This window comes from Erythrolamprus reginae, chromosome Z (genome assembly GCF_031021105.1).
Source record: "Erythrolamprus reginae isolate rEryReg1 chromosome Z, rEryReg1.hap1, whole genome shotgun sequence".
Classification (NCBI taxonomy): domain Eukaryota; kingdom Metazoa; phylum Chordata; class Lepidosauria; order Squamata; family Dipsadidae; genus Erythrolamprus; species Erythrolamprus reginae.
This window is the reverse complement of record NC_091963.1, coordinates 143,466,973-143,481,110: the sequence shown is the minus strand read 5'-3', so window position 1 is coordinate 143,481,110 and position 14,138 is coordinate 143,466,973. Positions and strand designations below refer to the sequence as shown.

Below are 14,138 nucleotides of genomic sequence, written 5' to 3'. Positions count from 1 at the left end.
GGGAGGAGTTGGAAGGTTCCCTTTGCAGAAAACCAATGTTTGATCCTTCGAAGGAAGAGAGCATGTGAAGAGTTTTTGACTGTTGTTTAAACAAACCTTGCTGCAGTTCTGGACAATCCTGTGAGTAGTTCTTGGTTTTGAAACCATTTGTTTCAGAATCTATTTTATCAACTCTGCCTCCCACTTGAACTTTGGCAGTTGAAAGACATTCCTTGGTTCTAATTTGTGCTTCTCAACAAACCTTATTGTAAATAGACCATTTCATTTCAAGCCTCTGTGTTTGAGCTTTAATTGGTGGTTAATTACTGTTGATTGCCATGTGAGAAAGAACAAAATGAGACAGATGTTGTGTGAATTTTTCCCCATTTACGGCCTTTCTTGCCACAGTTGTTAAGTGAATCGCTGCAGTTGTTAAGTTAGTTGGTTGTGAAGTCAATCATGTGTCCCTGTTGGTTTTCCTTTTCCGAAGCTCACAAAAGGGGATCACATGACCCCAGGAAGCTTCAACAGTCATAAGTATGAACCAATTGCCAAGCATCTAAATTTTGATTATGTGATCATGGAGATAACTGTGTCATAACTGTGAAAAATGGCCATAAGTCACCCTTTTCAGTGCTGTCGTAATGATAATGATAATGATAATGATAATGATAATGATAATGATAATGATAATGATAATGATAATGATAATGATAATAATTTATTAAATTTGTATGCCGCCCCTCTCTGCAGACTTGGGGTGCTCACAACAATAATAATAACAATATACAATGTAACAAATCTAATATATATGAAAAGTATTTTTTTTAAAAAGTCACTTAAAAAACATACAACACAAGCATACCTTACATAAAACTATATAAGCCTTGGGGAGATGTCTCAATTCCCCCATGCCTGGCGATATAGGTGGGTCTTAAGCAATTTACAAAAGGCAAGGAGGGTGGGGGCAGTTCTGATCTCTGGGGGGAGTTGATTCCAGAGGGCTGGGGCCACCACAGAGAAGGCTCTTCCCCTGGGTCCCGCCAGATGACATTGTTTAGTCGATGGGACCCGGAGAAGGCTAACTCTGTGGGTCCTTATTGGCCGCTGGGATTCGTGCGGCAGAAGGCGGTCCCGGAGATATTCTAGTTCGATGCCATGTAGGGCTTTATAGGTCATTACCAAAACTTTGAATGGTCAATAAATGAACTTGGCAACACTGAAGTGATCAAAATGGCTTTGGTCAGGGCAGCTACCAAGTTATAAGGTTCCTGTTATAAGTTGAACTCAGGGATGAAATGTTCCCGGTTCACTCATACTTGTCAGACATCAGAGAGACGACTGCAAAAGGAGTGCAAGGCTCCATCCACCTGCTCAGGTGGTGCCATTTGAGTTCTTTTACCTTCTGAACATGCACAAAGCATTCTGTGCATGAACAGAGTGTCAAGATTAGCAATCCTGAGTGATATTTCATTGTATTACCATATAAGGTAAAAGGTAGAATATAAGCATGCTAAATGCTGAGTCATAGGGTAAGAACTGTAATCTGATTGGGCCAGAGCATTATAAGATGCAAATCAACTTCATCATGATTCTGTGGTTGTCTGCTGTTGTTTGCTGTTGATGGTGGTGGTTGTTAGTTGGCTGGCTGGAACAGTTTGAGCGTGAGTTAAATATTGAGTAGAATAGTAGCAGTCATACGAAGAAATGAAAGAACCCAAATGGAGGCATCTGGTGGGTGTCCGGAGCCTCGCACTCCCTTCGCGACTGACTCTGACAACCGAAAGGCATGAGCTAAGCAGGAGAATTTAACCCCTGGTTGAACTCCTATATTTCCTTGTTCTGATTTAAAAAAAAACCTATAATGCCTCCAATTTTTAAATAGCTGCCTAGCCTTGAGATGTGAGTTTCACTACTCTAAAACAAAACCCGAGAAATTACAACCACACCCAACTTTGAAACTCTGCTTCAGTTGCATTTATCATTGAAAACAGAAGAAGAATTAAAAGCACCATAGAAAACATTGCTTCGGAAGACAGTTTACATGTAATCCTAATCAGAGTAATGAAATAAAATATCAGAATAAGACTTAGAAGAGACCTTGGAGGTCTTCTAGTCCAACCCTTTGCTCAAGCAGGAAACCATAAACCAGAGATGGCGAACCATTTTTTGCTCAGGTGCCAAAAGGGCATGTATGCATGTGTACCCAGACCCATAATGTAATGCTCCCCCTGCATATGTGCATACAATCCCATTTCCCTGCTGCCCCCCACGCATGCATGCAGGCTTCCCTGAACCCGCTGGACTTCCATTAGGCCCATTGAGCCATTTTTCACTCTCCCCAGTCTTCAGAAAAACCTCAGAGCCTGTGGATGGTGAAAAACGAACCAAACGGTAGGCCCCTTGGGTCTGTTTTTCGCCACCCACAGGCTCCGGAGGCTTTCGTGAAGCCTGGCGAGGATAAAAACAGCCCTTCTCCACTCTCCAGAAGGCCAAAAATCAGCTGGTCAGCATGCACACATGTGCTGGAGCTGACATAGGGCAACGCCTTGTGTGCCCGCAGATATTGCTTGCTGTGACATGCATGCCATAGGTTCACCATCACAGCTCTAAAACATTTCAGACAAATGTCTGTCCAACCTCTTCTTAAAAACCTCCAGTGGTGGAACATTCACAACCTCTAGAGGCAAGTCGTTCCACTGATTAATTATTTTGTTATAGGTGTAATCTTAGATCAAATCCATTGAGGGAGATTGAGAACCAAAGTTTACCGGTATTCCTGCAGGTTTAGATAGTTTTTCTGAGGTTGAATGTATTCTAGATCGATTTCTTTATCAGGTGTGAAACTCAGCAATTCATGATCCTTGTCTAACTCAGCCAGCACCAGACTGTGGGTCCTGTAAAGAGAATCAAAGCATAAATATAAAGTGGTTTTTCATGTATTAATAGGAAGGAGAGAAGAAGACAACCGAGGTTTCTAAAATGCATGCCACAGTTTTTAAAGTTTGATCTTTTTTTTTTTGCAGGCTAACAAGATTTTTTTTTTTAAAAAAAGGATCCCACTTGTATTATTTTTATAACTTGAGATAGCCAAGTTACCTAATATTCCTTTCTTATTTTCCTGGGAATAAGAGCACTGGAAAGTGAGCTCGGTTGAGTGAGAGAGTGATTGGGTCATCCAGGAGTCTGTGATACCTAAGGTGGGACTAGAGCTCACCATCTCCTGATGATTGGCCCAAAGATACCCAGTTAACTTTCATGACTTAAGATGGAACTAGAATTTATTCTCCTGACGATTGGCTCAAAGACACCCAGTTGATTTTCATGCCAAAGGCTCACTGTCATTTGATGATTGGACCAAAGTCACTTAGGCACATTTCATGATGAGGGCAGAAGACTAGAAATCACACAGCCTCCCAGTGAATGACCCACAATCAGCTTCCATAATTAAGGTGGGACTAGAACTTACAATCTTTCAGTTTCTGCTTGCGACCTTTCCAGAACATCATCAGCGTATCTAGGAGAGATTGGCCTGGCTGTCATTCTTGATACCTGCATCTCTGTCGCCCCATCAAAAAAGAAACAAAGAGAAAAGGATGGAATGATCGCCATGTCCTTGAATCTATTTAGACTTTCCACTGTTTGATAAAGGCAGAACATCCATAAAAAGTCCACTTGATGATCTAGTGCAGGGGTAGGCAAAGTTGACTCTTTTATGACTTGTGGACTATAACTCCCAGAATTCCTGAGCCAATCACGCTAGTTCAGGAATTCTGGGAGTTGAAGTCCACATGTCATAGAAGGGCCGACTTTGCCTACCCCTAATCTAGTGCATAATTTCAACCTAGAACCTGTTGTGGCCTGTTGGCTGCTGGCCCCTCCAGCAGCCAAATCAGAAGAGGAGAAGGTGCCATGGGAATCAAGGTCAGCAACCTGGAAGCTCTGAAGGGGAAGAGAGAATGGAGCTGGCAGAGAGAAAGACAGAGGCAGAGCCTGTGCCATCCATCAGCCCTCTAGTCAACAGCCCCCAGAGGTCTGGAGGTGGTTGATGAAAAAGAGGAACAGCTGGATCCAGTGCCTGATGCCCGGATGCAGAGAAGAGGAGAGCAGTGAAAATCTATGGGCTGATCCTTGAGATGGAAAAGCCACGCTGCTAGCAAAGCCTTTCCCTAGCTCTGGAAATAAAAGGCAGCGGGCAGAGATGAATAGATGTGGCATACATCTATTCATCTCCCACTGGGCAGAGTTGTTAGCCTGATGTGCAGGGGTGGGTTCTGGTTTTCTTAGTTGCCAGTTCAATCCTTGATGCACCACGTAGTGCACTGTGTGCCATGCTAGTGCATGCACAGTATTAAAAAAACAGCAAAAAAACAGAATGGTGGTGCCTATGGCCAGTTTCGGGGCATGGCAGACCAGCAACCCAGGCCGCCAAGTTACTACTGGTTCCATAGAACTGGTTTGAACTGGGAAGAACCCATCTCTGCTTCTATGAGAGAAAGAGAGAGAGACTTTCTGCTGAGGCTGCTGGTGCTCCTAATAAAGGAATCATTGATTACAGAAGGTTTGTTATGTTTGAGGAGTTGGGTCAGATCCGAACCTTCCCAGAGATGGGCACATTCAAACCTTTTTTTTCTTTGTGCTCCTTTTAAAAAAATAAACTTTATTGGTTTTTAAAAAGCATTTTCTTTAAAAACAATGGCATAATTATACTTTTAGTAATTCTGCATTGGTTCATAACAAGGGAAAAAAATAAGCAGTCACATATCTCTATTTTATCACAATCTTCCGTTCAAGAATTATTTCTTTAACTGAATAATCAATATAGTTAAATATTCCTGTTTGATTTTGCATAATTATTTACATATTTACAATTTACTGCTGCTAATTCTGATTTTCCTATTTGTTTTTCTTTAACTCAGTCCATCTGTACCATTGTTCCCACGCTTCATAGTACAGTGTTCCCTAGATTTTCACGGGTTCAAACTTTGCGAAAAGTCTATACCACGGTTTTCCAAATATATTAATTTAAAAAATACTTTGCGGGTTTTTTCCCTATACAGTACCACGGTTTTTCCTGCCCGATGACGTCATATGTCATCGTCAAACTTTCGTTTGCCTTTAATAAATATTTTTTTTAATAAACTTTAATAAATAAACATGGTGAGTAATAATCTGAATGGTTGCTAAGGGAATGGGAAATTGCAATATAGGGGCTTAAAGTCTTAAGGGAAGGCTTGTGATACTGTTCATAGCCAAAAATAGTGTATTTACTTCCGCATCTCTACTTCGCAGAAATTCGACTTTTGCGGGTGGTCTCGGAACGCATCCCCCGCAAAAATTGAGGGAACACTGTAATCTGATTCCTTTTGACCTCTTAATTCCAATGAGAGTTTATCCATCTGGGAGCAATCGTAGATCTTGTTTATTATTGCTTTTTCTGGAGGTATCTCAGTGTTTTTCCAAAATTGGGCAAAGATGATCCTAGCTGCTGTCGTTATGTGCAGTATCAAGTACCCCCTTGATATATCCCTTTGCTATATTCCTTTTGGAAAATTCTCAATAAGAACAGTTCAGGAGTAAATTCTATTGTTATATGTGTTATTTCCATTTGTGTATTTGCTTCCAGAATTATTTTATGTGTGGTGCACACTCACACGCTCTCAAACCTTCTTACCTTTGTGTGACTTCTTGGGCACCTGCCTGGGAGAGGTATGTGGCCGACGGAAGCCCGTGTTCACTTTGGCTGTGATGTGGCCATAGGGACAGTGACGGCTGCAGCCTTGCAGTTGCAGCTGTTGCTTGTAGAAGAGCAGGTGACTCCGCAACTGCTGGTTGTGACGTTCCAGATCCCAGACCTGTTCCTGCATCTCTTCCAGGTGCTCTTCCAAGTCCAGGTTCCGGACAGAGGTTTGAATGAATCTTCTGGGGCTCCTGTTCTGGCTTTCCTGTTGCGCTCGGTCACGACTCAGTCTTGAGAGTTTGGTGGCCATCCTGGAGGGACAAGGAAAGAACATCCAATCTCGGTCTTTCCAGAGAGTGCTGATGCAGGAAGGGACCTTGTAGGTCATCTAGTCCAATTCCCCCACCCAAACAAGAGACCCTACACCTGTGGTCAGTAATAGACTCCGGGGAAGAGCCTTCTCTGTGGTAGCCCCGGCCCTCTGGAATCAACTCCCCCCGGAGATTCGAACTGCCCCTACCCTCCTCGCCTTCCACAAAATGCTGAAGACTCACCTCTGTCGCTGGGTGTGGGGGGATTAATGCCCCCCTTTTTCTGACTTCTGTATTATGACTAGTTGGATTGAGTGTGTATGGCTGTGATATTTATGATAATGTATTTAAATTAGCTTTTTAATTTTTTAATATTAGATTTGTACTGTACTGTATTGCTGTTATTGTTGTGAACCACCTGGAGTCTTCGGAAAGGGGCACCTGGCAAACCTAATAAATAATAATAATAATAATAATAATAACAACTATTATTATTATTATTATTATTATTATTATTCAGCCAAAAAATTTACTGCCACACTATGGGTGTGGCTTATTTTGTGGATGTGGCTTACTAGTCGTGACTGGGTAGGAGTGGCTTGCCAGCCATGTGACCAGGTGGGAGTGGCTTGAACGATCATCATTCAAGTGAACTGTTAAGTCCTCGACTTACAACCTTACCAGTGTCGCTCGCTGAGGTGACAATTTGCTTTGTGTTTCCCGCGCTCTCCTTCCTGGATCGCCCTTCCGCCTCAGGCTGGGTAGCTAGGTGAACGGGTGTTGCCAGAAGCATAAATGCTGCCAGCGCCGCTTCCACCCACGCCTTCTGCTTGCACCTCAGGTGGGAGGTGGCCGCGTGAGTCTGGAGGGGAGCCGGGCAGGAGAGGGGGAAGCTCCTCCGAGACCAGGAAGGAGGAAAGAGGAAAAAAGCAAGGAGCGCAGGTGCAGCAGCAGGGGAAAAAGGAGAGCCGAGCTGAGACCAGTATTCCAGGAAGTGACCACTGGAGCTGCGCACGCATCTTCATTTCCGCCGTCCTGCCTACTGCCCACCCCTACCCTTGGTGGCAAACACGTGCCAGAGGTAGGACACAGAGCTATGCTACGCAGGATGTGCTGCCTCACTCGCTCCTCTGCCACATTTTGGTGCGTAAGCCAACATGCCAGTCAGCTGGCAGAAGAAAAATCTAACAAGGGGACACTCATGCACATGAGATTTTGGTGATTTTTTTGCTTTGGCGCATGCCTGGAAGCAAAATCACATGAGGGACACACACACATGCATGCATGCGCACATGGCGCACACAAATGAAGAGGATGCGCACATGAGGGACACACACACATGCATGCATGCGCACATGGGCGCACACAAATGAAGAGGATGCGCTCGCACCGGTGTTCAGTTAAATGCAATCCGCCACTGGTGGTCATCCTTTTGTCACCCGAGCAAAACAAGGTTCGCCATTACTGGTCTGTCAGAAAGTTCCCCAGCATTTTATCCACCTTTAATAAGTCAAACGTTACCTTTTGATCTTGTTCTCCTGCTTTTGAGTGAGCTCTTTGAGCAGCAAATGTTCATCACGGAGCCGTAGAAAATTGTCGGCCAACTCTGCCTGGCTCACTCGCTTGATCTGGTGACAAGTCTTCGCTACCAGCCTCGATCCTGGACAAGGAAAGAAGGGAAGGTGATAGTTACATCTGCATTGAAAACCAAGAGGAAGAAATGTAAATAATAATAACAACAACAACAACAACAACAATAATAATTTATTAGATTTGTATGCCGCCCCTCTCCGAGGATCGGCTCACAACAACATAAACAGTGTACAAATCCAATTTTTAAAATCCAATTTAAAACCCTTATAATAAAATAAAATAATGACACAACCCAATCAAACCATACACCAACCTTGACAATTGGGGTGTGTGTTAGTTTCCCCATGTCTGGCGGCAAAGATGAGTTTTTAATAACTTACGAAAGGCGAGGAGGGTGGGAGCAGTCCTAATCTCTGGGGGGAGTTGGTACCAGAGGGCCAGGGCCGCCACAGAGAAGGCTCTTCCCCTGGGTCCTGCCAGACAGCATTGTTTAGTCGATGGGACCCAGAGAAGGCCAACTCTGTGGGACCTAACCAGCCACTGGGATTCATGCGGCAGAAGGCGGTCTCGGAGGTATTCTGGTCCAATGCCATGTAGGGCTTTATAGGTCATAACCAGCACTTTGAATTGTGACCGGAAATTGATCGGCAGCTAGTGCAGGCCACTGAGTGTTGTTGAGACATGGGGATATCTGGGGAGGCCCATGATTGCTTTTGCAGCCGCATTCTGCACGATCTGAAGTTTCTGAACACTCTTCAAAGGTAGCCCCATGTAGAGAGCATTGCAGTAGTCGAACCTTGAGATGATGAGGGCATGACTGACTGTGAGCAGTGACTCCTGGTCCAAATAGGGCTGCAACTGGTGCACCAGGTGAACCTGGGCAAACGCCCCCCCCCCCTCACCACAGCTGAAAGATGGTTCTCTAATGTGAGCTGTGGATCGAGGAGGACACCCAAGTTGTGAACCCTCTCTGAGGGGGTCAATAATTCCGCCCCCCAGGGTAATGGACGGACAGATGACATTGTCCTTGGGAGGCAAATCCCACAGCCACTCCGTCTTGTCTGGGTTGAGTTTGAGCTTGTTGACACCCATCTAGACCCCAACAGTAAAATTAGCATCTGGCTTTTCCTCCTTAGCTCACTCAGAAACAAATCTGATTTATCCAAGTATACATATCCTATTCTTGTTTCTCACTGGATTTATCTGAACTCTCTGGTTGGGGTGGGATGCACCGACCCACTGAGTCTGTCAGTGGATGAAAAAGGTTGGCATTTAATCAAGAATTCTTCCTTGCCCACCTTTCATCTGGATTTTCAGCCTTTCTGTTTTGGTTGGAATGAGGGATGAGGAAGACACACCTAGGGGAAGAAGATGTGAAGAGAGAAACCTGAGTGAATGAACTATTACCATATAATGAGATCTATCTATCTATCTGTCTGTCTATCTATCTATATCTATCTATCTATCTATCTATCTATCTATCTATCTATCTATCTATCTATCTATCATCTTTTTAAAGGATTTATTTATAGTTTTCAACAACATAAAAGAAAAAGCATCTCAATAGTCTTTTATAGATTGTGCCCCATTTCAAATAAAATTTATTTTAAGAAATTGTGAATAAGTAAAAATGTCAATTAATTTGAACATTTCTATTTGTGTTTCCTTTTGTTAGGTCCTCCATTTGTTATGTATTCTAATATTTTATGTAATTCTAACTTGTTTCTATTTTGGAGCCATTTGTACCACTTTTCCCATTTCTGGTTGGATTCATTATCTTTTGACCTTTCAGGGAATACACAAGATAATGAAGAAAAGAAAGATGTCTGTCTGTCTGTCTGTCTGTCTGTCTGTCTGTCTGTCTGTCTGTCTGTCTGTCTGTCTGTCTGTCTGTCTAATCTATCTATCTATCTGTCTGTCTGTCTGTCTGTCTGTCCGTCCGTCCGTCCGTCCGTCCGTCCATCCATCCATCCATCCATCCATCCATCCATCCACCCACCCACCCACCCATCCATCCATCCACCCACCCACCCACCCACCCACCCACCCACCTACCTACCTACCTACCTATCTTATATACATGCCCATCTGGCATATATGACTGAGTAAAGTTCAATAAATAAAGAGATTTTCATCAAAATATTACACAAATCTTGTTTATAAATTGCTGTCTGTTATTTCTCTGTGGTTCCTTGGGTTATACTGTAAAATAATTGAGATTGAGACTTGGACACATAGGGAAATACAGAATCGCTTAGCTGCCTTCCTTGCCTTATGAAGGCAAAGACCAGAAGCAAAAACTCTGAAGCAGTTTCACAGTCACTTCAAATGGGTCATGTTGAGTGGGGCATTAAGAAGTAGGAGATAAGCCGAGTTTCAATGTTTTGCAGAGTAGACATCTCTGCTGCAGGGATTCAATGTCTATTTATAAAATCCATAAGGAACTGCATTACATTCATCCGGATGGTACTTTTCAACTTGTCTTGAGAAAGAACTAGCTAGATTCTTTACCCATTGCAATCCATTTTACAAGTAATGATATCACGGTTGGCATGTCATCTCAGCAGGTGGCAACATCAAACTAGCTTTGGCTGATCCTTGGAAAAGCTAAGCAGGGTTAGACGTGACCCGTACATGAATAGGAAACCACCAAGAAATTCAGAGTCAGTAGAGACTTCCTATCCCAAATCAACTTTCAAGACAATAACAGAGATGTAATCAATGAGCCACTAGGAGTCAGGCACTCACAACAGATGCAAATTTAATGTAAACCACTCCAAACCCGATTGCAGGAAATATGACTTTACGGTAGTAACCAAGTAATTGATTCATGAAACTCACTTCTGGATTCTGCACTATCATCACCTAAACCCCAAAACTTTACCCTTAGATCATCTACAGTTGACCTTTCCCGATTGCTAAGAGGTCAGTAAGAGACGTACATAAATGCACCAAAGTGCCTTCCATCCCCTGTCCTAATGTTTCTCCTTTACTACGGTAGTACAGTGATGGTGAACTTTTTCCCCTCGGGTGCCGAAAGAGCATGCACGAGTTCAAAGTCTGGGGAAGGCAAAAAACAGATTCCCCAACCCACCAGAGGCCCTCTGGAGGCCAGAAATGTCCTGTTTCCCAACTTCTGGTGGGCCTAGTAGGCTCATGTTTCACCCTCTCCAGCTCCAAAGACTTCCCTGGAGCTGGGGGAGAGTAAAAACGCCCTCTTCCATCCCTCTGAAGGCTCTCTGGAAGCCAAAAATACCCTCACATTCTGTTCAAGCCAAAAATCAGCTGGCTGCCACACACACATGTACTTTGGAGTTGAGCTAGGACAACAGCTCACGTGCCAGCAGATATGGCTCCATGTGCCACCTGTGGCACCCGTGCCATAGATTCACCATCACTGGGCTAGTATCATGTATATAAATATTGTATCTTTGTATACCACCAATACTGTATGTTCATGACAAAACAAACAAACAGTAAGTAACTAACTAAGAAGTAAGTAAGCAAGCAAGCAAGCGAACAAATAAACAAATAAACAAACAAATAAATAAACTAATTAATTAATTAATTCTGGGATCCCAAACTGGCAGTCCCAGACATCAGGAGAATATCAACATCGAACTCTTAATCTTGAAGGCTAACCTTGAAGGGCTGCTAGTATTGCGGGTGTCTGTTCCATCTCTTGCACAGTCAGATTTTCTGCAATTTCACCCAGCAAAACCGACATGGCTTGGGACAGATGAGAAGTGACTGCAGTTAAAGATAAAACAACAAGAGAATGGACATTAGGCCAACATTAACATCTCTGCAAGAAACAGAATGAAGAACCGTTGTACATACCTGAACGGTCTTCTCGATGCACTGGAAGGAGAGTCCAACATGGGTAATTCACCAATCTTATTGGTAGAGACTGAGTTAATTTAAATATTTAAATATGAGGTAGTCACCGCCCCTTAGCAGCCCCCAATACCTCAGTTTTAAAAACGAAGCCAGTTTAAGGATAACCTGTTTATTGAACAATAACCATATAACCTCATAACAGTGTAAATTGAATCCCAAACTCCAGCGACTTGGCGAAACAACCATGCCGGGTGGGTTTGGACTCTCCTTCCAGTGCATCGAGAAGACCGTTCAGGTATGTACAACGGTTCTTCTCCACTGCATCTGGAAAGAGAGTCCAACATGGGATATGCCAAAGATTACTGCCCATGGGAGGGAAAAGGCTGAGCTACGGTCGCAGGAGTTGAACACACTTGCTGCAAAACCCGTCTCCCAAACGAAGCTTCCGCCGAAGCCACTGAGTCCAGTTTGTAATGGCGTATAAAGGTGGTAGGAGACGCCCACGTAGCCGCCCTGCAAATGTCCTCAATGGACGCCTGAGTCCTCCAAGCCACTGAAGTGGCTGCACTTCTAGTGGAATGCGCTGTTACCCCGGTTGGTGGTACTTGAGACCGGGCCTTGTAAGCCTCCTCAATACAGTCTTTCAGCCAGCGACTGATGGATTTAGCTGACACTGCCAGACCCATTGATCGCTGACCAAAGGACACAAACAGCCGCTCAGATTTCCTGAAATGGCCAGTCCGTCTGATGTAGATTTTCAAGGCCCTCCGAACATCTACCTTGTGCCATCTCAGCTCAAGAGGGTGCTGTCCATGTGTGCAAAAGTCTGGCAACACTAATTCTTGAGCCCTATGAAACCCAGAGTTAACCTTGGGAATAAATGTAGGGTCTAACCTCAAAACTACCCTATCAGGGTGGAATATACATAAATCTGCACGCGTAGACAGGGCCGACAGCTCCGACACTCTGCGTGCCGACGTAATTGCGACTAAAAAGGCAGTCTTTAAGGAGAGCAAACGTACTGGAATAGTTCTCATCGGCTCGAAAGGAGGGGCTGTCAACGCCTTGAGTACCAGGGAAAGGTCCCACGTCGGGAATCTGTGTACTGGAGGCGCATGAGTGTTAATCGCGCCTTTAATAAAATCCCTAATCCAAGGATCTTGTGATAGGGAGCGAGCGTGGGGTACCCGGATGATGGTTGCCAGAGCAGCTAAATGCCTTTTCAAGGTATTCGGGGCTAACCCTTTTTCTATCCCTGACTGTAGAAATCGTAAGATTGACACAACCGAAGCCTCCCCCGGATTAAGGTGGTGATCCAAACAAAACTTACAGAAGGCCGCCCAAGTGGCCTGGTATAGTCTTACCGTTGAAGGGCGACGTGCTGCCTGAATGGTGGATATGACCTCGTCTGGCAAGGCTTGCTGTCTCAGACCCACCCTTTCAAGTGCCAGGCGGTCAGTTTGAACCACTGAGGGTCCGGATGGCAAACTGACCCCTGAACCAACACTACCTCGGAATCTGGAATCCTCCACGGGGAAGACACCGACAGGGCTACTAGGTCTGCAAACCAAGGCCGTCTCGGCCAATAGGGAGCCACCAAGATCATTTCCACCCCCTCCCGAATTGTCATGTCTAATATCCTTTGAATAAGACACGTGGGGGGAAAGGCATACAGTAACCCCTGGGGCCATGGTGACCATAGGGCGTTGACCCCTTCCGCCCCTGGATTCGGAAACCGGGAGAAAAACCTCTGCAATTGGGAGTTTGCTGGGGTTGCGAAGAGGTCCACCAATGGAAGACCAAATCGTAGCACTATCTGCTTGAAGAGTGCAGGGTCCAGCTGCCACTCCGAAGGATCCAGAGTGGACCTGCTCAGCCAGTCCGCCTGCACATTGCTGGTCCCGGCAATATGCTCCGCCGTCAGAGAGGCCAGATGAGATTCGGCCCAATCGAAGAGGTCCGTGGCTTGAGTCATGAGGCGATGAGATCTGGTACCTCCTTGATGGTTCAGGTGGGCTTTTGTGGCCATGTTGTCCGTCAGAACCAGGACATGCCTGTCTTGGACCCAGGGAGCGAAGGCCTGAAGGGCTAAGAAAACCGCTCTGAGTTCGAGAACGTTGATATTGACCTGGGTTAAGTCCTCCTGACACCACAGGCCCTGAGCTATATGAGGCCCCATATGAGCGCCCCAGCCCGACAAGCTCGCGTCTGTTGTGATGATCACACGCTCGTGGCTGCGAAGAGGAGAACCCTGGATCAAGGCTGGGGACAACCACCATGCCAGCGACTGCTTGACTGAAGCTGGGAGTCGCACCTTTCGGTGGGAGTGACTCACCTTGTCCCTCTGGGCCGGGAGGAGAAACCATTGGAGGCCCCTCATATGATGGCGAGCCCAAGGCACAATCCCTATGGCTGAGACCATAGTCCCTAGTACCTTGGACAATGTCGCCAACGGTATTTGCCTTTGTCGACGAAGGCTGGTTACCAATCTCCGTATATTGAGGACCCTCTCTGGTGTTAGCGAGACCGTGTCCTCTGCGGTGTCTATGATGGAGCCGAGGTGTTGGATTGATGTGGTGGGATGAAGATGGCTCTTCTCCACGTTGACCGTGTATCCGTGCATCTCCAGAGTTTCCCGTGTGAGCGCCAGATGGTGTTGCGCTTGGACCATAGACTTGGACATAACGATTATGTCGTCCAAGTATGCCATAACTCTTATGGACTGGGCCCTTAGA

The 14,138-nt window shown here is 45.1% G+C and overlaps 1 protein-coding gene across 3 annotated transcripts in view; it reads right to left on the bottom strand.

Moving 5' to 3' along the window:
* RPGRIP1 (RPGR interacting protein 1) overlaps window positions 1-14,138 on the bottom strand; it is a 63,146-nt gene that overhangs the window by 34,865 nt on the left and 14,143 nt on the right. For all 3 annotated transcript variants that reach the window (XM_070727614.1, XM_070727615.1, XM_070727616.1), the window contains exons 4-9: window positions 11,206-11,313; window positions 8,862-8,921; window positions 7,492-7,630; window positions 5,654-5,970; window positions 3,449-3,539; window positions 2,751-2,876 (exon numbers count right to left, since the gene is read on the bottom strand). In XM_070727614.1, the coding sequence (XP_070583715.1) occupies window positions 2,751-2,876; window positions 3,449-3,539; window positions 5,654-5,970; window positions 7,492-7,630; window positions 8,862-8,921; window positions 11,206-11,313 (841 nt within the window). The remainder of the gene's footprint in view (window positions 1-2,750; window positions 2,877-3,448; window positions 3,540-5,653; window positions 5,971-7,491; window positions 7,631-8,861; window positions 8,922-11,205; window positions 11,314-14,138) is intronic.